The sequence below is a fragment of the Mixophyes fleayi genome, chromosome 5 (assembly GCF_038048845.1).
Source record: "Mixophyes fleayi isolate aMixFle1 chromosome 5, aMixFle1.hap1, whole genome shotgun sequence".
In the NCBI taxonomy this organism is placed as follows: domain Eukaryota; kingdom Metazoa; phylum Chordata; class Amphibia; order Anura; family Limnodynastidae; genus Mixophyes; species Mixophyes fleayi.
The window spans coordinates 183,474,010-183,498,263 of record NC_134406.1 but is presented as its reverse complement, the minus strand read 5'-3'; the positions used below and the strand labels follow the sequence as shown (position 1 = coordinate 183,498,263).

The 24,254-nt window shown below is 40.4% G+C and overlaps 1 protein-coding gene and 1 long non-coding RNA gene across 3 annotated transcripts in view; one reads left to right on the top strand and one right to left on the bottom strand.

The window, feature by feature from the left end:
- The window catches only part of CDKAL1 (CDKAL1 threonylcarbamoyladenosine tRNA methylthiotransferase), a 731,528-nt gene extending 714,068 nt beyond the window's left edge, over nt 1-17,460 (bottom strand). The window contains exons 1-3 of the mRNA XM_075213134.1: nt 17,304-17,460; nt 16,260-16,292; nt 15,422-15,585 (exon numbers count right to left, since the gene is read on the bottom strand). Of these exons, the coding sequence (XP_075069235.1) occupies nt 15,422-15,585; nt 16,260-16,262 (167 nt within the window). The 5' untranslated portion in view covers nt 16,263-16,292; nt 17,304-17,460. The remainder of the gene's footprint in view (nt 1-15,421; nt 15,586-16,259; nt 16,293-17,303) is intronic.
- Nucleotides 17,461-17,485: 25 nt separating this feature from the next.
- LOC142158833 (uncharacterized) lies at nt 17,486-21,549 on the top strand. Of its 2 annotated transcripts, XR_012692872.1 has the most exons (4): nt 17,486-17,535; nt 18,035-18,113; nt 19,549-19,838; nt 20,721-21,549. It is a non-coding gene; the product is annotated as an uncharacterized LOC142158833 (long non-coding RNA). The 2 variants fall into 2 exon arrangements; XR_012692871.1 differs by lacking the exon at nt 20,721-21,549 and having other exon boundaries at nt 19,549-19,971.
- The last annotated feature ends 2,705 nt before the right edge of the window (nt 21,550-24,254 follow it).

Below are 24,254 nucleotides of genomic sequence, written 5' to 3'. Positions count from 1 at the left end.
TTGGTACTTGCTTCCACTTTCGTGCAGTGGAACCACATATGCTCTTTTTCAGTGCACTGGAATTACTCCTGTAGCTAGTGACTAGTTAAATAATTCTGATAATGGTGTTATCAGCACCCCTTTAAGCTCTTTTAGTGTCTTTGGATGTATCCCAGCTGGTCCCGTTGATTTATCCACTTACAGTTTTAAGAGCTCTGTTAGGACCTTCTCCTCTGTAAATGTACTTGCATCTACCTCATTTTTATGAATATACTTGCAATTTATCTGTGGCCCCTTCCCTTTCTGTAGTGAACACAAAGCAAAAATAATTAAAAATGACCTGATATTATCTTGTCTCCTCAACAAGACTCTCCTTCTCTGTCTTTAATACTTATTTTCTTTTCCTCCATAGCAGAAGGGACTAACTGGTTAATCCCTTCTACTTGCTGAAGTAGTATCTCCAACTTGGATTCACACTGTACAAAATCTTACAAGGACAAGTCCCTTTCTAGTGTATTAGGTGTTCTGAAACACAAATTACATTATTTCCATATAGGTAGTGCACCTCAGAATACAGAAGGAATATCAAGCAAAAAAAGAGATCTAAAATAAGTATTACTATATAGGGCACTTTGACGATAATTAGGTTTTTATAATTTTAGTCTTAGTGTTACTTCTAGGTTAGTGGCAGCAATAGGAAATTCACATTGTACTTGTTATTAATTGGAATACTTTAGACGCCTTTTCATAGTAGATATATTTACAAATTAATCTTTTGTCAAAATATACCAGCATTCCTTCTGTCCATCTGAAAATCATGGTATTAAGATCTTATGTAGAGCATCAGTTACGGAACAATATGTGTTTCTCCTACATTTCAGCAAAGTGGGTGATCCATCCGATATGAGAAATACTTTATAAACGGTCGCACCATCTCCTCCCTCTATTTACCACTAAGAGGATATACTTTTTTTGAGAATTCTAATAAATACCTTGTGTGTATCATCTGTTACAAAGTTCCTTTATTGAGTTCAGTGCATATGTTCTTTTAATTAAACATATATAGTATATTGGGTTAATCAGCTAGTGACAACAGTAAACCCTCACAGGTCCATATATAATATAGCTAATTTCTAGTCTATCCTTATCAGATTCAGACCCAACGTACAATATATCAACTCCTCATACAGTGACCAATCAACAAGCTGTAATTAATATAACTGTATGCTTCATCATTTGCCAATTTACACAGGAGACTCTATAGACAGAAACAGGAATTCCCCCTCCCCCCTCCCAGGAGAATGACTGCAGTTTTAAGAGACAACCTGCCCCTCCCCTTATCCTGGTTTACAGACCAGATGCTAATTAGCATTTATTTCCCCATCTGCCTTCTGCACATACATTTGCAGAGCTGGTACTAAGGCAAATATGATTTATAGTTAATTTATTCACCTATAACAAATCATGGTTAAAGCATACACATCATAAATGCATGGGACTTGCATGTAAGCTGGGAAACTTGGGGACAAAAGGGCTAAAAGTAAAAGGTTCACAGTCCACATTTTGTAAGTAACAAGGCACTGCAATGGTCTAGTCAAGATAACTCCAAGTTTCCCCATAGATCAATAAAACATGAAGTTTCCTAATAATTTAATTTGAGTGGGGCACCTCCTCAAGTGGTTCAAAACAGTCTCCTTTGGTGAACAGAGGATTAGATTCACATCCCAAGACGGTACAAAGGGTCTAATTTCGGGTTGAATATGCTTAACCCCCTGGAGGAACCTAGGTATAGTGTTATCCCTTGCCAAAGAAAGGAAGTCACTGCAGAACTTTAAACTTTCAGGGAATTAAGTGCCAAGCCTCTCAGTCAATTCTGCAAGAAATCCAATACTAAAGGAGTCTGCTTTAATCAAGAAACCGAAAAGAATATATTTTTTCCCCAAAACCAATTATAGAGATGGAGGACTTCTTAGCTTTTATAAGTGTATTATTAATGACTTTCTATGAGAACTCACTTTTCCTCAAATGTAAACTTTCAACTTCCACACTTCACTTCCAGACAAAGATGAAGCTGTATGCATGACTTAAACAAGAAAAGTTATTGGAAGGGGCTGTTCTACTGTCATACTTAGTGCATGAGTGGCCAAAAAAAAAAAAAGACTACACTGCAACCATTCCCCCTTCACGTTTTTCCACTAGAATTTGGGGTATTAAGGGAAGTGAAGGGAATACAAACTCTATCTGAGTAAGGCCCTGTTACTGAACGCATTCCTTTTGAGAAGACTTGCACTTTCATATTTGCCCTTGTGGCTATAAAGTAGAGCTGTCCAAATCTGCCTACTATCAACACTTCTGGGTGCAGCTGTCATTTGACAGGGTGTAACTTGTTCCCGCTCAGAAAGTCTGCCGTCATGTTTTCCTTCCCCAGCTACATTATTTACAGGAAAGAGGGCATCCTTTCTACCCAGAAGATAATATAAATAAAAGCTTTCGCTTTCATTTAAAAAATAAAATTGAACAGTTTACCCGCTAGAGGTGGTAGGAGGCTTCTTGGCCACTGTTATACGATTCTCAGACTCCATGGCTGCTGTGCAACGGATGGAAGGAGCAGTTTGGAGATAAAAAACTAAACCTCAGTCTTTTATACTTCCAATCCAGTCTCCAGTTATTTCCTTTCTAGCTCCAGCGGAGTATGATGGTTGCACTGTGCCCTGGCAACCATCATACTCCGTCACCCAGACCTCAGCCATCTATGTCCGTCCCGGGCAAGCTGGAGATATCAGGCCGTGAGTGTGCGCTGGCGGCAGGGGAGACAGGCAGAGTCCGGTATATCGTAGCATTTTCGCCACGTGTATGAGGCTGGGACTGTGAAGTCATTGATGTTGCATATGTCTTAAGTTCCTAGACGTGAGATCTACATGATTTTTGGTACGCAGATTTTATTACATATTTGTTGCACTCTTTTGGGTGTCCTGTATATGATAATCTGAGACAATAATCTAAGACACTCCATAGGATTGTGGGGTATTTGGTGTACGGCCCTTACCAATTACATTTCAGTGTTACACTATGTTTGCTCTTTTTACATTGTATGACTGATTGGTGGAGATTTGGAGGACTATAAGAACAGAAGAGACTGCTTCATTTTTTCCTGGAAACCCATTGCTGCTTACCTTACGGTACGCATATTATTACGCATTTCCACCTTGTATATTTGATATTCCACTTAGAGGCGCCCTGCCTGTCTTTGTATTACAGCATTACATCCGTCCGGACCAACCATCTGGTTTCAGGCTACTGAGGCTGCCACTCTCACGAGAGTAAAGTGATTTTTATGGATTTTATATGTGGGACTGATACTATATTATTTTAATTCAAATTGTCACGCTGTGGTGATTAGCGCCAGATATATCTTTTATTTTGAATATATATATATATATATATATATATATATATATATATATATATATATATATATATATATATATATATATATATATATATATATATAATATATTATATACACACACACATACACTGCTCCCTGGAATCAGCCAGTCACTATGACCACAGTCTTCAGGAATGAAGGACTGTAGCTGGATCCAGCAGAGCGCAGCACAGTGCAGAGCGCAGCGTATGTATCATGTATCAACTGTACTGTACTTAATTAAACTGTTATACTTTTGCTAAATAAATTGCTTGTACTTTAGAACCACACAAATCACATAGACAATGCTTATTGGAAAACGATGAAATTACTTTAATACAGCTTAGTGTCACGAGCCGCGGCGGTACTCACAGCCGCCACGGCTCGCTTCCCGTGCGCCCTGGCCGTCACCATGACGACCGGGACGTAATTTCCTCTTCCTGCCCGGCCGTCACCAAGGCAACGGCCGGACGCCTCTACTATAGCGCTGCGTCCCGGCGGTAGGCGGGCGCATGCGCATGACAGGCAGGCTGTGGGTTGATATTACAGGCATTAGCCTGCATCTGTGTATTTCAGGGACAAGCCCTGATTGGCCCTGTTCTGTATGAGTAATTAGCCTGCAGCTGTGTATCCAACTACTGATTGGTCTGTATTGGTATTTAAGGCAATGAGGTCTGCTGCTTCATTGCCGGTTATAGCGTTCTGTCCTCAGTCCTGCTGCCTGCTTGTGCCATCCCTTTTGGTTCCTGCTACCTTGGATTTGACTACCCGTGTTTTGACCCCTGCTTGTTATTGGACCTGTGACCCTTCTCTTCTGACCTTGACCTTTTGCCTGGAAATCGGATTTTTCTTCTCTGCCTGTGAGTTTGACCCTTCGCTTGCCCTTGGATTTTGCATCTGTGCCTGTGACCTTTTGACCTAGGATTCCTCGTATACTACAGTCCACCAATCACTCCACTTCTGGGAACTCCTTTAAGTCAGTATACGTTACTCGACCCTCGGTCGGCCCGCAGCCCAGTCTGTCCCCACCACTAGGGGCTCCAGCGAACACCTGGCCTTCTGAGTAGTTCCCGAGTTTCACTGTACTGACTTGGGAGTTCCTAACACTTAGGCAGCATTTTAATAGTGGAAGGAGTACATAAGTGTGTTAGTGGTCGCGGCGGCTCCGGGCACCGGCACGACTCTCCTGCTGCTCCTAGTGACGTCCCGGCCGTTGCTACGGCAACCAGGGCGTCACTTCCAGTTTCTGTGTCCCGGTTGCCTGGGCAACAACCGGGACGCCTTGGTCTCACTGACTCCGCGCACGGCCAGCTGTCAAACAGCCGGGCGCGTGCGCATAAGTGTAGATGGGGCCAGTCCTGCATGTCTCAAGTTCAGCCAATCAAGGCTGATTTTGGCTTCATTACTGCTAGCACTCTCTAGACATGATTGGCTGCAGGCTCTGCCTATCCATTATACTGCAGCTGAGGACACATTCTGAACTGGGTTCTGTTTGGCCATCTGTACTATTTTAGGCAGTGAGGTCTACAGCCTCACTGCCGGTTATAGCGTCCTGTTCTCAGTTCTGCTGCCTGCTTGGTGTTTATACCTTTGACTGACTTCCCGTGTATGACCTTTGCTTGTTCCTGGACCTTTGAACCTACGCTTCTGAACCTGACCATTTGCCTGAAATCCGGATTCTGCTCCTCCGCTAGTGCTCCTGACCTTTCGCTTGTCCCTGGATTCCGAACCTGTGCTTGTGTCCTCTGACCTTGGTTTTCTCTGCCTGAACCCCACTTTGCTGTCCGCCAATCACTCCACTCCTGGGTTCTCCTTAAGCCAGTATACGATTCTTGACCCTCCGTCAGCCTGCAGCTAAGTCTGTCCCCACCACTAGGGGCTCCAGCGAACACCAGGCTTTCAGAGTAGACTCCAAGTTTCATTGTGCTGGCTTGGGAGTTCCTAACAAAGTGATGTGAGGCTTCTGTCATAACACTGCTGAAAGATTTTGCCATCAAACCCACCACTATATGACAGGCAACAAGTATATATTAAAGTGCAATGGTCATACTGAGCATAACATTCCTGAAAATAAAAATACATCAAAATACAAATGTACCCCTTTATCCCTCTGTTGTACTTTTTGCTAGAATACCTTAGGCTTTACTTAAATTAGCTGCTGGTGTTGGCTGAAGATCCTGTGACACTAATTAAATGTGATCACTCCTAGCCAATGTGCAGAAAGCTGGCAGACGTCCTACAAACTGATGTCACAACGTATATCAGGAGCACAGTGTGCATACTTCTGTTAGCACCTTCATGTTCACCCACAAATTTATTTATAGCCATCCAAAAAAAAATAGACCATTTCACGTAGACCTGTGAAAAGGTGAATTTGGAAGAAGCTAGGGTTGTAACACAACAGAGAACGACATGTTTCTTTATGGGTTATGTTGCCTGTTAAAAATACATGCTTAAAAAATGAATAGCCGCCTGCAGAGAACATTAGAAGTGACAGCTTGCTCAATATTCACATGTTCATTTTTCATTTGCCTCTTTGGACATACCACAAACAGGCTTAAAGTTGTCCTACATAAGAACCAAATCTCCATCAGAACTTGGATCATTCAAATATTAACATTGGCCCATTTGCATACAACGAATACTTTCAAACAGAAGTTTCAAGCTTTTCTGCATCCTGGAAAAAATGTCAGATACCCATCTGTCTCATGTTTGTTGTAGTCTATGGAAGCCAATGCTCAAACTGCCATTTTCTGACAAATCATAAAACATTCTAAACTTTAGAGATTTATAAGCTCATAAAACCTTTTCATTATCACCCTTCAGACCTGCCAAAGAGAGTTTCCACAGGGTTATCCTTGGAACTGGGAAAAAGAAAAACCTCACTTCGCCAAGCACATTGGACGATTGTAGTCAAATAGAGGAGCTGAAATAAAATGTTATCTTGCTTTTCCTAACTTAACCTGTCTAACATCAGTTTTCAGTAATTTCCTTCTCCCCTTCCTACTCATGTTTTGTGCAGAATGTCAGGGAAAGACCCCAGAAACTATTGAGACATCTGTACTCTGTATTCTGCTGAGAGGAACCACAGCTTAGGTCTCCGAGAGGGAGCCATTCTGGAAAAGCAAGATGCAAAATATTATGGTGGGAACCATCATAGTGGTAGATACTTGACCATACTGGCAGAATTGTAAGGCATTGGCCTGCCCGCCATACCAGGAATATATTGCTCACTCTCAGGGGCCCCACTGGAGTTTTGCAAAAGTTCGAACTCAGAAGGAATATCTTGCAAATGTTTTGGAGATTCATGGTGTGGGAATTCCCCTATTTAATGAGCAGCAATATTTTCTCCCCCTTTACTTCCTAAATCAGCAAGAGGCACGCTATCGGTTTGGGACTACAAAGCAGAGGCACTCCCAAAGCACCTTCTTTGCCTCCATTGATTGAGTGGTGACATTTGTGAGGTCTAACCAATCGAGATTCTCTTGGGTGAAAGGTCCCATCAAACATAAATGCATTGTCTGGGTCCTGTTCCAGGAACTCATTGCATATTTTCTTCAATATTTCCACAAGACCAGATTAGGAAATGTCCTCAGGGTTCCCTCTGACTTACAGGTTTTTACACCTGCCTCCATTGTGATGATCAAGATGTTTCTGGATGTTTTAGGCCTGTAATAAAATGGTTTCCTGCATTTTACATAGGGTTTCCTTCAGAGTCTCCTTATTCTCCTACAGTAGTGCAAGTCTGAATGCCATATGAGTGATATCCATCTGGAGATCTCTTATCTGAAAAAGTTTCCTTAAGTTCCTGTTTAATTTCCTGCTTTAAAAATAAAAGGCTTATTTTGTTAAGAGGAATTATATAATAGGAATTATAAATATTGGAGCATTTCTCCGACATGCATTTTGTGCGGTGTGGAGGCAGACCGGTCCAGTGGAACACGGATGAGTTCCTTCCATCTGCGATTGATCTACTTGCCACTCCATGGCATCCTGCTAACCAACCTCAGAAGTCAATGTCATGAGGAACTGGCACATACCAGGTTCTGATGATTGTTCTCTAACTCTTGCAAGCTCCTCTCTTATTCGACTCGTTTTAGCTTCTTATTCATTTCAGTAAGCAATACTTACAATATATCAAGGACACATAAGACTTATGTTGCCATACCCTCTTGTATTGGCAAGCCACTATTGACCCACCTCCATAATGGGAGGGGGGTGGTTCATTAGATGATTAGGTACATAGAGTAGCCCATGGGTGTCTCTCCAAGTCCTGGGCCATCTGGCTGTTATGCAACAGGATGATGAACTGAAGCAGGAGTATTTTTCTTAAATGTGCAAGTTTTATTATTTTATTTTTAAAAAAAAAAAAAAATTACACCAAAACAAAAAAAAAAAAAAAAAAAAAAATGCTGTTGACTGTCATCTTGTGGCCATGTGAAAACATTGCAGCTGAGCCAGAGCAAACAATTTATTCTAGACAATGTAATAAATGTCTTTGTAAGTAGCCAATAGGCTTTTTTTTTATTTATTTATTATTATTATTTTTTTACACTAGACGCCAGCAGCAAGCACAAATCAGGTGCTAGAAATCATCAAGTAGTGGGGTGTGGGTGTAAAGGCATATAGTCACCAGAATGAACTGTGGTTAAATAAATGCAGAGGTTTTTCAAGTTCCCAGCTGAATATATCAATTTTCCTCTCTTATTAGGTTGACATTATTTGTTAAGCACTGCAGTGTCCTATAGGATGTTTATTCATACATTTACCAGCAAGCTAGTCACCAATAGCCAGATTGGGACTGATTCAAGGCTCCTCTTAGGTGTTGTGAGGGAGAAGAGGATTATATGGAGATGCTGATTAAGCACCTCTGGTATTGCTATATATCTGGCTTCCAGTGAAGTCCTGATCCCGGGCAGCAGAGACCCATCCTCACAAAAATGATGATACAATTTGTGTAGGAGACAAAGCTCCCAGATGCTTAGGTATGGTCCCAGAAGTATGAGTCTGTTTAGGGGACTCAAAGTCCCGCTCCATGAAGGGGAGGGAAAATGGTGCCTATTTGGCAGTATATGCTGTAGCATTGGATCCCTGAGCTTCTTTCAGAGTTGAAGATAATCCTTTGATCTAGGCTAGAAAACTCTTTAGAGGGTAGCCCCCAGACCTCAATGAGTATCTGGAAAGCCCAGTCCAGGTTCCTTGCAGTCTCCAGGTTGTCTTTTAATGCAACTTAGTTTTGGGTCTGGTGGGACTCGTATGAGACTTTAGGCCTCCCAGTCTAGAGGTATATATGCAACAGTGCTGTGGTCCCGGTTCCAACAGTGCTCAGGAGTCTTTTGCATTAAAGCTAGGTCCCCCAAGTATCAGGAACACTGGTGGGGTAGAAATGCTGCACTGGGGAAGGGGTGATAACCGATAGATTATTTCTAATATTTTGCAAAGCAATTATGCCCAAGTTATGACTACTTTAACTTACAAGATGCAGGGGAGATTTTTTTTTTTTTTTTACCAAGAATGAAGCCTATTATAAGGTCCTGGACTCCTGATAACATTCAACATTTTGCAGGGGGGGCAGCGAGAGGACATTCATCCTTACATTTCGCTCGGAGCTAGGACTAACATATACAATATAGCACACTGTCACCCCTTGTATTGTAAGTGTCAAACACAGCAGTGGGCTGTGGTTAGTGAGCACTGTTCTAAAATCCTTATTTGGGATCACTTCAGGAGGTGAATACAAGGGGCCTTAACCGGGAGTGAACCATCCAGTTAGCACATTTCCATTATCAAGGTCTCTTACTGCAAAACACCCATCACCTGCGTTACTCAGTGAGCTGCCCGACATACTGCCCTAACTTATTCTATGTGATGCCTATCTGTTTACACCATACTAATCTCAAACACTGTCTCAGCCTAACAGCAGTTTGTGATATTTTCCTGCTTTAGTTAGAAAAGCTTGTCCCGACTCCAAAATATCAGACAGGATGGGCAAGACAAGACAAATCAATCAACAACCACAACATGGCTTGAAGTGTGTCCGCTAATCTGCAACCAACTGTTCTGCTGAATCACCACTGCAGCCTTCCACCTCAATAGTACCAGGGTAGCCAATTGGGAGCGAACACTTGTCAACAATTCTTGCTTGCTATATCCAGCAAGAAAGTGAGACAAGATAAGGGATGACCAGTCAGATTTGAGACAAGATCCCCACTTTGGGGAAGATGGAGACAGATCACATCAAATTTCCTCTCTTGAGAGGTGAAATCTCAAACCTGGCATATCAAGTTGTTGTTTGCAAACAGCAGATCATAATTATAATAACTTATATTCAAGTAAAGTGGACCATGCTTTCCCCAATGGTAAAGCACCAGGGCTGGATGGCACACCAACCTAACTGTATAAAAAAGCATAAGGAAATTTTGAGATTTTTGATCAGTTGGTGTCCGAGGGGGAAGTATACCCATCTACATCCAAAGTAATTATTGCTGTTCCAAAACTCAGTAAACATTTACTCTATCCCCATGTCTTATAGACGAAGATCTCTGGTGGCCATAGAGATTAACATTTTGTCAAAAATTTTGACTATGTGGCTAAAAAGAATTACAGCTCAAAATTGTCCACCCAGACAAGACCAGATTTTATGCCAGGAAGATATACAAATTCTAACCCTAGACATCTGTATAACAGAGGCAGTGAAGGTCTTGATGCCACGGCAATGACTCTGGAGAATGGGGTAGTTTAAGGGAAGTCATAGGACAATTTGGCATAAGTACAATTTTTAATCAATGGGTGAGGTAGTTTGTTATAGTTGGCCCCTGAAGCAAGGGTATGTCACAACAGTTATGTTTCAAAGCCTGGGAGCTTTGAAGTGTTTAATTAGGTCACCACTGGTATGGGGGTGGGGGGTTAAAGCAGGGGACATTGTAGAGACCATTGCCTTATGTATGTATAATAGGTTGTACTTGGCAGACTGATTCGATAAGGCTTTGGGTCGTTTTCAGAACTCAAGATTAATTTTGACATGTTTGATATATTTCCAATCACAAGGAGTCATGTGTGATATTAGTTTGTCACTACTGGCCAACATCATAGCTACAGCCTGAATAGTTGCAGAAATATACAAGTTCTATTTACTGTTAATTTTGTTACTTCAAAGGACCCCATGACAGCCCTAACCAATAGCTTAGGCAGAGACAATAAAAATACTTCTAGAGGATATATGTGACTCCTCCTCTTCCTGTGTGTCCAAATACAGGCACAGCTTGGGAAAAGTCCTGAAAAATGGGATATACCCAAACAATATCAACACGGGGTGGGCTCAAATAAGAACCAAACACAAAATATGTGATGCAGGTAAAACTTATAGATGCTTCAAACTGTGCATCACTAGAAGAAACTATCTACAGACATCACCACTGGAATGTCAAGTGATGACTACCACCCTGCTACTGTGCAGATCTTATTCATCAAAGTAGGAGCTCTGTTGAGATCAAGAGATTGCCACTGTGCCAATTGAGTGTGCCCTTAGCTTTTCAGGCACCATTCGTGCATTTCCATTATAGGCCTGTGTAATGGCTTCATGGCTCCATCGTGCAAGTGAATGTTTGGACAGAGCTTGCCCTTGACCCTCCGAAAAGAAAACTTTATCAGGATTTCCATCAACTTTTTCGCTCTACAAAAATAGATAGAAAATGCCCAGAATAGATTCAGGGTATGTAGTCACTTTCATCTGTATTAGATGGCTGCGGGCAGACAGATGACTGCAATCATGAGATTATACCATAAAAAATAGACTGATTAGATAAAAGAACAAAAGCAGGATTTCACCACAGCACTAATAAAGTTTTAAGAATGGTTCCTTGCACCATAAAGCACGTAGTTCCCCTATTCTTCTACTGAACGTAATCACCACTACAAACAGTGTTTGAGCAACTATAGGGGAATATCTTCTAGAGAGTTTGAAAAGGGGCATTCCTCTAAGGCCTCCAAGAGAACATTAAAATCTCATGGTGCCACCAAGTGCCTCAAGCAAGGTTTTGAGATAGAATATATTATGTCTTGTAAGATGCCAAATGCTTACACCTGGACCATCAAAGTGCTGAGAGAAAAAAAAAAAAAAACAAAAAAAAAAAAAACACGTTTTCTCCAAGCCTTCGAGGAAAATAAAGCACTTGTGCAGTGCTCACAAAAAACGGGATTAAATGACTTCTGTTTGCAGCACAATATTACTTTCTTCCAAACCATTTAATAAAATTAAAGGTGAATTGTGTTTTCTGACTACCAACTACACTTTAATTACTTTATCATACACTCCTTTATGGTTGAGCAAAGTGAGGGTACCCGGATTCAGATAAACAACTAGTCCCTACTGTAGGAGATCTGTTCTGAATGTCAGAAGCCAGGGTTGCTCTAGAAGCATCTCCAAGGATACTGTAAACCATGGCCATAAAGACCAAAAGAGAAGAATCACTATTACATCTGCTGGTTCTCTACAGATTTTCCTCAGAATGAGTGGAATAAGAGGATAAGAAGGAAACACATACCAGAATAAAAATTTTCAGGGCATCTATACCTTCCTTCTTAGCAGAAAATTGATTTACCCTTGTGTTCTGACTTATGGTCAAGTCTATTTTCAGCATCAGACATATCTGCATCAGCATCTGAAACGCTTATATAGATTTCCACTGGGTTTTTTTTTTTTTTTTTTTATTCCAGTGCTTCATGTGGCAGGAGAGAACAAGATATTAAGTGGTCTTCTGACCATATCATAATAGTGACTAACACGCCCATCATGACTTTGATCCTGGTGCCTCCTAGTCAATATATAAATGCCACCACTGTAAGGCGGTCTAAAAAAACAAAAAACAAAGACCCACAAACCTTGAGATGTGACATAGGATACATTGAAAGTGTAGTATTGCTTGCCAAAAAAGCCCCTCATTTACAAAATGTTAACATGTAGCGTCCTGTCACCATATGCCTTGCACCACTTATGTAAATGGGCACCATATGCTCTGAAGCTGGAAAAGGTTTAACACCATTCATTCTGGCTCTGTGTGGTGTACTCCTGGTAAGCCCGATGACCAGGAAAAAGGATTATTCTTGAATGTAATCCAACTGATTTAGTCATTTTAACTGAAGATTCCTCATGTGCCATCTTCATCACAGCAGGACATATAGGGTGAGAAGAAAAATAACAAAAAAAATACACACTTAACCCAGGAGCCTGAGACAGTCACATATTGAAGAATACCCCAATGTCTGGACTGGATGTTTCAGATGTCGTATTCTGTAAAGCCTTTCCTCTGATAGATAAAGCAAGAGAAAATGTGTCACTATCTGTACTCCTAGGAACCGTATTTGTTATGAAGATGTAAGATGACAGACATATTTATGATCCATTTGTGTTCTTGAAGAAAAAAAAATAAAATAAAAAAAAAAAAATCACCTTCGTTCTCCTTGATTTTCCCGTCTCTATTGCACGGAGAATAAACAGTTGAGTCACTAAGTGGTTGAGCCTTCTTGGGTGCAAAAAGGGTATTCAAATATATTTCCCTCAATCTGCTTACTAGGGCAATACCTTCTGGTTTTCTTTAAAAGTTGACAAGATATTGACGAGAACTTTTAGGATGCTGTGGTTACTGTTGAGATTTTCCTTCTATAATCTTCCAAATCAAGTGCAACTTAGTCTCCAAATAGATAAAAACCGTCAAAGGGAATTGTGGCTGGACTATTCTTGAACTGTGGGTCTGCTGCCCAATTATGTAATCAAATGGACCTTCTCGCTACCACACCTGAAGCCACACTTCTGGAAAAGGGTTAACACAATTCATTCTGCCACACTCCTGGCGGAAAAAGTGTGAATAAATATAAAAACGACTCACATAAAAAAATAAATCCCTTTTCTCATAATATCCATTTACTAAACAAGCAATATCTACTGATTAACTCCTACGTAGCTTTGCACAAGTTATCCATCTATCAGTGCTCAAGACTAATGCCACTAGGTGGCCCTGGCATGATCGCATTACCTGAAAGAATATGAAGGCTGTATTCCTTAATGGACCTCCATATTCTAGTGGAATAGAAGTTGTGGGTGATAAATTGGTTACACCATTATCTTGTTAATAGGATTCAGAAGGGTTACCACTAGAAATCCACACATACCCCCAATGGACTCCACTGATCCATATGTAGAGGACCCTGGTATATCATCCACTTTCAAACATATGATCTGGTCCTTTATACTCCTTCATAAACTTGCATGTTTTTTTTAGTAACAAAAGACTTCATCTAAGCAATTTTTTTTTTTTTTTTTTTAAACTGTTCTGGGGGCCGAATTGGGTGTTCCCTGCTTTGAAGCACAAAGTCTACACTGCATACAACTAGTGCCTTGTCACATCCATTTCCCCAGGTTCAGAAAGGGACTCCAAAAATGCACCTTCACCCGGGAATCTCTGGGAATATCCATGCAAGCCATTACAGTAGGGCTCAGAAAAATCTCTACTCAGGCACAGCCTTTACTCAGCTGAAGAGACAAGAAAAAGACACCTAGAAAGAGGAGGAGTATCATCATATTATGAACCCTCTTGAGGAGTTTTCCTTTTCCTCTCTATGTTCATCTGATCAGTGATTTAATCCATTCTTTAGGGCTGTCAAGGAGGAGGAAGTACTCTGTAAGTGGGTGGCTATGGTTCACTACACCATGGCGCATAAGTGTTTTGTCTACAAAAGCAGATATGCTATATATCAGTATGATCTGGACGATGCAATCAAAATTCACCGTAAGCTTGCGGTTCCTAAAGTGTGCACTGCGGCACCTGTCCTCCCTCCTCACTGAATGTCGGGCGTGACATCATCACGCCCAACATTCAGTGATAAGAGGCAGTAGAGAGGACGCTGGGTCCCGGGCACCGCCAAATTGGTAAGAAAACAAAAGAAAATACAGAAGAAATAGAAGAAAGAAGGTCAAGTATGGTAAGTAAAGAAACAGAGGGCAATGGTGATAGGAAACAGCAATGGAGGGGCATAAAGTGTGTGGAGATTAAGGAAGGCACAGAGTGAATTAGCTGTAAATTATTCTTTGACAGAAATAGAATTGAAAAAAAATATATCAAAATGTTCTTTCATCTTCTTTTTATGTGTATTATTTTTGCATACAACTAAATAAGTAAGTATTTCTGTCCTGACCTAAATACTTATTGGGTAAGAGGATCAGTTGTCTTCCTGAGCACCTAGTTTTTTTTTTAGCTCTATGCATGCATGTTTATATAGCAGCACTTTTCTTGTATTGTGGCAAGTACATTTTCATTGAGACTGACCTACTGGTGGTGACACAATGTTTAAATTCTACAGGACTTCTGATAAGATGTTCATGCTATAGAGTAATGGACGTTGCTAGGTTGGATATGTATTGTTAAACACAAAGAAGGAAGAAACCACTTTGCAGTTATGCCTTGCCTCTCAACACTGTGAAAGAGGTCAATGTATAGTATGAACAATGGAGGAGCATAGGGGCATGTTCATGTTGCATAGAAACTGTCCCACGGTCCTCCTTGGTATAACATTTGGCCTCTCACCTGTTGTACATATGTGCCCTCAGCACTCCCCTACATTTCCCTGCCCCAGGCCCACTATCATCATTTACCAGTCCTGTGCCGAGAACAAAATGTCTTGCAGGCAGTGGTAGCAAAACATTAATCAGGTCTCATTCATGAGAGCAGTGATAGCTGCACTATGATTCACTTTTAGAATGTGTGACTCATTCATTTATAGCCAGACTGACTCTCTAGAGTTCAGTTTAGCTCTCAAACAGTGACCAGGATTACAGAAGCAATAACGAACTGTTGGGCAAAGGAGGAACTGAATGAGCAGCTAACGGTCTTTGGAAAGACGTCAAAAGTTCTTAAAAAGTTTGAACACGAGACAGATACTTTCATAAATTTTCATTTTTCGCTTTTATTTGTACTATAAACAAGCATATGTAAATAAAGAAGTAAAATTGTAACAACAAACCTTTCAGCCGGTGGTTCTTCTTCTTGGGTTTTATTTTTATTTCCTTTCCGCACCCTGGGAACAACATTTTGTTTTGCATACTGACGATCATTGGGTTTTGGGTCTGTTGCCGAGACGATGTCTTCAATGTCATCCATTAAGGATTCACAAGAAGCAGGCATGCTCTGTAACAATGACACATAAGCATAAGTCAGCAACAGTGAGATGTTACACAGTAATGCTGGGTACACACTACAAGTTTTTCACCCGATTGTAAGGTCAATCACAAAACAAACAACCATTCAGCCCTATACCACATTAGCATGTATGATCCCACAATCATCGCTCCAACGCACATAGGGAGGAATTCAAATCCCCCCAAAGTATCGCCACGTTAAAGATATTACCGTTATTACGGTAATGTCAACCCAGCTTTCTGCTCGTAATAACGGTAATACGCAGGCCCCGTTACTTTTAACAGTAACGTGGCCAATTGAATTCCCCCCATAGTATCATTTCAATTGATTTCATAAACAAACTAAAAATTTCATTGAACGATGGAACAATGTTGTTCCAACTCATCAGTGTGTATGCACTCACAACCAACAGTGTAGGCAGATTTCCATAGTCACAATCTTTTCAGCAGACTGTTAGGACAGGTGAGGAGCCCAGATATGAAGTTAATTCTTATCGAACATCTACAGTGTGCACACATGAATTAGCATGATCAGATCGGGAGTTGTTGGTAAAATAGTTAATGATACTGTACCGGAGAAATTTTCTATAGTGTGTACCCACCTTAAAGCACATCAAGTTACAGAAACCAGTTTTAACATAATGCTGGATAAACTGCACTTACCATAAGATTTATAGCTTGTTTTCAATGTCTAAGCTGAAATAAAAATAAACAAAACATACATCACTGAATACAATCTATAATATATGCAGTGTTATAACGCAAGTACGTATAGCTACAACATTATTCAAATTCTAAGCTAGAAACGAAACATACGAAAACTACACTGAAAGAGAAAAGGTATCTTTGCGACAATAAACATGTTTTAGAGCTTCTTCAAAACTAAACAGATCACAAATTTAGCTTGAAAGAAAAGTACCTTGTGTAAAAATCATAAAGACAAACATCACTCCATATCACTGTAGAACTTCCAATGTGTGCATAAATAGATGCAGTCTATATACTTGCTTAAATGTTTCACATTTTGCTAGGAAGTCTTTTATATTTGAAAGAAAAACAGAGAGGCCATCTCTGCACATCTTTCCAACTACCTTTAAGAATATGCTAATATTGATCAAAGAGACTTCAACTGCAATATTAACAAACACTACAATTGTTTGTGTGCCATGCATGGTCAATATAAAGCTTATTGTCCAATAGTTTTCCTACTGAACCACTGTAGACTTTTAGGTTTCTGAAGTGGAACAATACATTTATTACAAAGCTATTAATACAAGATAAATAGTGAGACATTGATTCCATGAAACAGAATCGGCTAGCTTCATGCAATCAATTTGACATTTATAAACGGGACAGTGCTTATCGCAACTTATGTGCTGAAATCGTTACATATTGTAAATATTATGCTCCTGATACAACAATATTTTATCTAAAGGAGAACATGCTTCGAGTATGAGATTGTCCAGTATTTGGAGAATAATCCTTTAGTAACAGCGATTAGAGGCTTATTACGCAGCTTTATTCGTCTTATTCTCAGTGAGGAGAGACCCGAAATGACTCTGTAGTGAGGGTCCCTGCCAGCCAGTGGGCACAGACGGCGGGAACACATAGGGCCAGGTACAACAGCCCAGCACTCGTTAAACACTTAAAGCTGCAGGAGAGATAAACCAGCCCCCTGGATATAAGCGCCGAGCACAGCTCACTCACCTGGCCACAGGCTGACTCTACCCGGTTATAGAGACACCGCCAACGGTAACTCCACACACTCAGCTGGCAGACACACTAAACTTTCTACCAGTCCCACCATACAAGTTTACCCACGTGTCCACGCCCCTTAGCCACACGCTGTACGGAGCGAGTCTGTGAACAAACTAGTAACAAATGCGTGCGTCACTCCTGTCAGAGAAAGGACGCAACATCATTATGGAAGAGTCACTAGGTGAAAAACATGAATAAGAGGGAATATTGAACCGAACCAAAATAGTTGATTTTCTCCCTGTTTAACAGCACGGGACAATCCCACAGGACGGTAGCTCTCCAGTTCTGGAAGAACTACAAGTCCTAGCAAGGCAACCTAGGTCCACAAAACTGGCACAAACGACCATTACAAATGTGTATATACTTTGTAACTAATTATATATATATATATATATATATATATATATATATATATATATATATATATATATATATATATATATATATATATATATATATAATTAATATCCCGGCTATGTTACAGGACAGGATTAGATAGTAGGGCTCGCTCCACGCACATGACGTCACTGCCATGTTTACCTCCGTCACGTCACCGCTCATTCCACCCGTTACCAATCAGAAGTCACCTTATGTAACAGACAGAAATAGTAGCCAATTACGGCGCACCTAGGCTCTGTGTAGCGTACCTCTGACATTGTCGTATCAGTTTTCTCCCGGAGGACTGGACTAGTCGGTACACATCTTCCTGATGGCTGAGCGCAGGCGTACCCCATACTACAGCTAGCGGCCAGCTCTCAGGTAATGGGTTCCAGGACCCATATTCATTTTCCTGCATTCTGTTCCAGCTCAGTCCTGTTTGTGATTACTCGTTCTTCAACTTTTATTTGCTTTTCAGTGACTGTCTATCAGTATTTTTATATTTGCTCACTCATATGTATACGATAACTGAAAAAAACCTGATATTATATTGCTGACACCATTTCTTTAATTTTATTAGGATATGTCCATTTTTGTGGACTTTTTTTGTTTATTGATAAATGTAAAATATCAATAGGGTATGTTTCAAATCGTACACCTATCTACAATACTACATTGATACACTCTGAAAAAATCTATGTCAGATTAACTGGAGTGAACACAATTTCGATTATGGCTTATTTTTAGAGTAGACGCAGTATAAGAACAAAAGGTTCCTTATAGCGTTTCTATAATACAGTAGTGGGGCTGTTTTTTTGGTGATCGGGTGGGAGGCTTATGGGCTTAAAAACAGTCACAATACATTGTTTTGGTTAACCCAGATACTTTGTATAATTTAAATATAAATAATAATAAAAAAAAACCCATAATATTGAATAACATCCGTGCAAACCTAAAAAAAATCTGTCAAAAACACTCCCATTCCATTCTGAGCGGATCTAGACCTCCGGGGACACCTAGGGCAACAGTAAGGCATAGAGAACAGATATAGTCTTACATGACCCCACAGACCATAATACATTTTTGACAGGAGAATCTGAGATCAGAGGCAAACCCCCAGGAAACTGGGCACTCAACGATTGTCTCAGCTGTAGATACCGGAAGGACCGGCTATTGGGTAACGGGAAGGCCATTCTCAATTGTTCATCTGTAGCTTACTCATTATCTATATATATTTGACCAATGGTGTGAACTCCCGCCCCTCTCCACAACACTGAACCTTCCAACCTGACTAGCTCCCTGAAACCACCATTTGACCACAATGAAGTGTCCAGGTCTATCCCTTCACCTCCCATGAAAGCATGTGCTATTGCCCAAATCATTGATGCCCGTCATATTATAGGCACCATCTCGCTGGGTTTGTGCTTGCACAGCAAAACCTGCAAAGCTCCAAGGGAGGGGTCTGTCTGCTCGCCCAAGAAATGTCCTAGAGAGGCGTTATGCGTGGCGCCCAACCAGGAGACCAAATGTGTAAGCTGAGAAGCAAGGTAATAAATTCTAAGATTGGGCAGAGCCAGTCCTCCTGAATTTTTGGTTATACATAGTGTATTAAAGCGCATGTGACGATTATGTATTATTGTTATTTTTTCTTAATATTCAGGTATGGAAATGTATATTGTATGTAACCTTGTAATGTAATCTCGACGTGTGCTTTGCTAAATGACATGAGTCTGATCATATGCAATTGTCAATTATCTTTTGAAATTAGCCAGACCCAGGGACAGATAAGCATCTCTGAGTTTTTTTTTGTTTGCAGAGGATGTGGACCTGACCAGCGAAGCAGAACGCGCAGAGGGGAGAACTCAGGCCCTGTGAACATTCCAGATCTCTGGACATTCCTAACTAACTTCGAAAGCCTTGTGACATTCTGGAAATCAATCTGTCCTGATTGACAGTTAACCTTCAAAGTTGGGAGGGAGAGCTATGTGGAAAAAGGTTTAAAATCTTCTGTCTTAGACAATAACGGGTGAATTTTCTAAGAGGGGTCCTCTCAACGGTGAAAGTGTGCCATCCTTCTCTTACTCCTCACATACCACATCTTAACTAGTAAGTTAGTGATTCTGGTTTTATTTCCTATTTTACTTCTGAAACTTATTTGTGCAACTTATCTTGTATGTCTTGTTATTAACTGTTTTGTACTTAAACCTTGGAAATATTTTTCGGATTAAATGACATTTAATCTAGTGTATATCCGTGGGTATTTGTGATTTTACGTAGCCAAATAAGGCTCATGCTTCATGTGTATATGACCTAAGTGTGTAAGATTAATAAGTGGTTTTAGTGAACGCAAGAACGCCATAGTAAATCCTTCGTGGTGGCAGAAAAGATGTATTCATTGGTAAGTGATAAAGGTAACTCCAGTCAGTCAGCTGTTTCAGATTTCTGTATCTCAGACAGGCAAGGCGTTCGTGACATGCACCCTAGCTCTCTTACCACACCAGACTAGGGAGATGAGATGTAGATTAATGTTTTGGAAAACCTTCAACAGAAGGTACACTGGGCAGTGGTGGAGGGGATATAAATATTTTGGTTGGATCACTATTTTAATTAGATTAATCCTTCCAGTTACTGCGAGAGGGAGCTTATGCCATTTGTGGCTTTTGATCTTTAAATATTCCGTTATTGGGCCAATATTTAAAGCTACATAATCAGATGCATGGGCTGTAATCCAGACACCTAAATATTTAAATCTGTTGATCCACAGAAGTGACTGCCATATTTTTATATGCTGTTGTTTATTATCCAATCAGTCAGTGATTGGCTCTGATCTACATAAATAGCCTCTCATTTTAAAAATCACATTATTCGTTCTGATGAAAGTGCTAGCACAGCACAGAAACGCGTCAAGCTCTTAATTTTACCATTTCATGTTTTATTTGATGACATTTTGTCCCGTGTTGGCAAAAAGGATTGGTTTTATCTACACAGTTGGATCCACAAATTCATCTACAGCGCCTAGAGGAATTCTACCTACAGGGATATTATCACAAGCCGAGGATTCGGTAAATATTATCCCCTTCCAGGACACTGAAGTTTATCCGCTCCATGGGTGTCTTGCATTCAGTGACTCCGCCGGTAGAAGCTGACTACAGCTGATGTTGTGTGCATTACATTGATGTCAGACTACAACTTTCCGCTATACTCCGCTCACGAGTAGTTTATCCACTGACTATACCGTGGTCAACACATCATTTTCAGTTCTATACTTTCAATTACCATCTATCATCTGGATTTAATTCATACGAACGATCCAGTTAGTGAAGTATTGTTCCGCTATTCTCACATCTGCTGCTTTACTCTGATTTGAACAGTGCTAAGCGGAACTCTCCTCAATTATATTACTACACCATCGGGTATATACCATCAAGCAAAACCCATTCAGAGATATCGGGCTGAATCCTTCGACAGTATTGCACCAATTGGACTTGTTTAGTAATAAGTGGAACACCATTGTACCATCACTGTGCTTATTATTAGAAGAACCTGTTTTAGTGACGTCAACTTGGATTCTTCTATATCGCTTTCAGCTGATCATAGGACCTAACAATATCATTCCAACACTGCAGTGTTCAACTTGGAATCACCAATATATCGCTAACTGTGAGTAGCTGGTCTATTATCCAGCATTATGATCAACGCTCAAACCGGTTGATTTTTGCTATATACACCAAGCTGACTATATATATTTTTTATATCCATACCATATTTTTTAAGCTCTTTGCCACTCGGAAATTGTACCATCTTTATATATATTTCAATCTTAATTTTCTGTATTTTTATTTTTGTTATTGTGTTTATATGTATCAATCTTCATAATTATATTGTTCTTATTTTGGTATTAAGATCCTTTTAGGATCTACATTAATAAATGCTATTTATAATTATTTCATAATTCCTGTTTTTTCCTCCTTCTAGAATGTGCAATAGAATGTGACTCTTTTACGTTTTTCTTAATGGTTTTCATTGTTTATTAGCGCAGACACATTTTCTTTTTTAGGCAGATGAGATCTCTATTAATGTTTTGGAAAACCTTCAACAGAAGGTACACCGGGCAGTGCTGGAGGGGATATAAATATTTTGGTTGGATCACCATTTTAATTAGATTAATCCTTCCAGTTACTGTGAGAAGGGAGCTTATGCAATGTGTGGCTTTTGGTCTTTAAATATGCCGTTATTGGGCCAATATTTAAAGCTACATAATCGGATGCATGGGCTGTAATCCTGATACCTAAATATTTAAACCTGTTGATCCACAGAAGTGACTGACAGTACTCAGCACCCGGCGGAGGCAACCACCCAGTCAGAAATACAGATTTGTCCCAGGTGATCTTGAGTTGTGAATATGAATCAAAGGCCTCAACCACCTCTAAAAGGTGAGATAAGGACCCATCAGGCACCTCGGAAGACCAACATGTCGTCCGCATAAAGTGCTAAGATGTCGGTGGCTTCCCCAATTCTTATGCCTCTAATAAACTCATTGGAGCGGATCAAACAGAGCAGGGGCTCAATTGCTAAAGCGAACAGGGCAGAGGGTGATGGGCAGCCCGGACAAGTTCCCCGACCCAGACCAAACGGGGCTGTGGTGAACCCATTCACGCTCATTCTTGCCGCTGGTGCAGAATAAAGCAGCCGAACAAGGCTAATGAACCTGGGTCCCATACCAAACCGCTCCAAGACATACCAAAGATATCCCCACTCAACCAAGTCAAAGGCCTTGGCCGCATCCAAGGACCCGACCAGCACCTCCGAACCTGAGTAAATAGTGTTCTAACATTAATAAGCGTAGTTTTGCCAGGCATAAACCGTTTGGTCTGGGTGGAAAACCTCATGGATGAGCCCATTAAGCCTTATGGATAGCATTTTAGCCAGGATCTTGGCATCTGTGGTTATTGGGGAGATAGGACGATATGAGCCCGGGTACAAAGGATCTTTATCAGATTTCAAAATAAGGACAATTAAAGCCTCAGACATAGAGGGGGGAAGTGAACCATACTCCAGCAACTGATTATAGGTCTCCAAAAGTCTAGGGAACAAGGAATTATCTATATTGAGAGGTCAGGCGCTTCTTGGGATAGTCTCGGGAGTCTAACACCGCTAAAGTAGGTTGCAAGTTGAGTGGGTGTGTATCTAGTTGCGTGGAGTATAGATCACTATAGTAGTCATAGAACACATCTGCAATTTTGTGCCCTGTATATTGTTTGACATTGTGTTTGTCTATAATGGCTGGTATTGTCCTAGTAGACATTTCATCTCTTGTTAGACACGCTAACACGCTTTAACTGTTCTTGATGAATATAAGTCCAGTCAGACTGTGCCTGAAGCCAGTTCACACTATCCCCAACAGCACGAGACAAAATGCATAAGACCTCTAAGTCACGGCATCTCTGTTCGTTTCCTCATGATCTTTTCTGGTGTGAATGATGTCCAAGAAAATGTAAAATTCTTATCTAGAAGCAACTATCGTTTGTTAGATTATTATAAAAGTGATTTCCTTAGGTATAATAGAAATTTCAAATTTGGGAAGGAGAAGTTTTCTGTGTCCAAAGAAGCTTGTCTTCAATGCTTCTCTATCTGTCCAGAAAATTAAACCTGTACCAAGAAAGATTGTATCATTTAAAATTTTAAAGATGTACTTTCTGTTTTCATCTTACCCTATTAGATTAAACAAAACAACTGATTTATTTGATCTGGGTCCATTTTCTGCTTTCAGGGGTTTTGTGGCATACAACTTCCTTTTAAGTTTGAGTGCACTTTTCTATCCTCCAGAGGCTGAGTTAGCATAGAAACTGTGTTGTATCAAATAAATTTCTTAGAGTAATAGTTTTTTTTTAATGCTTTAGGCTTTTTCTGTTTGTTTTTCTTCCATTATTTATTAAACCTTCCCACTACATATAGTAGATTGGCGGACTCCCCTTACCTAGCATTACTAATTACCTAGCGGACTAATTCTATCCATATCTCAAATAGAAATTTATCAAAGCTCTTTTGTGGAGTTATTAATGTCTGCAAAATAGCTGAATACAGATTCTAAGCTCTCAGAATTAGATTAAAGGTAGAAGGTCATGGCAGGTGACCCCCAATGTTTACTAGACAGAGGGGGCAGGTGTCACGATCTGCCTCCGACTACACTGCAGAATCTACCATGGGGATGCTACCTTGCCTCCTGCAGCTCCTGTATACTATGGACTGTCATACCAGGCCTGCAGTATCTTTGCATACCAGAGGTGCATGCTATTGTAGCATTGTCATTTTCCCCTCACTAGCAGTTAAACTTCACTAATCAGCACACCCACACCTGTTCTACTGCCTTTATAAGACTGCCTTTCCCAGTAATATGTGGTAGTGCATTGTCTTTGCCTGCTGCTGTCGTCTCTAAACCTCATGTATAATCTGCTTCAGACCTCTGCCTGTGACCAGACCATCCCTGTTTACTGCCTGGATTGGCTCTATTGTTTGTGACAG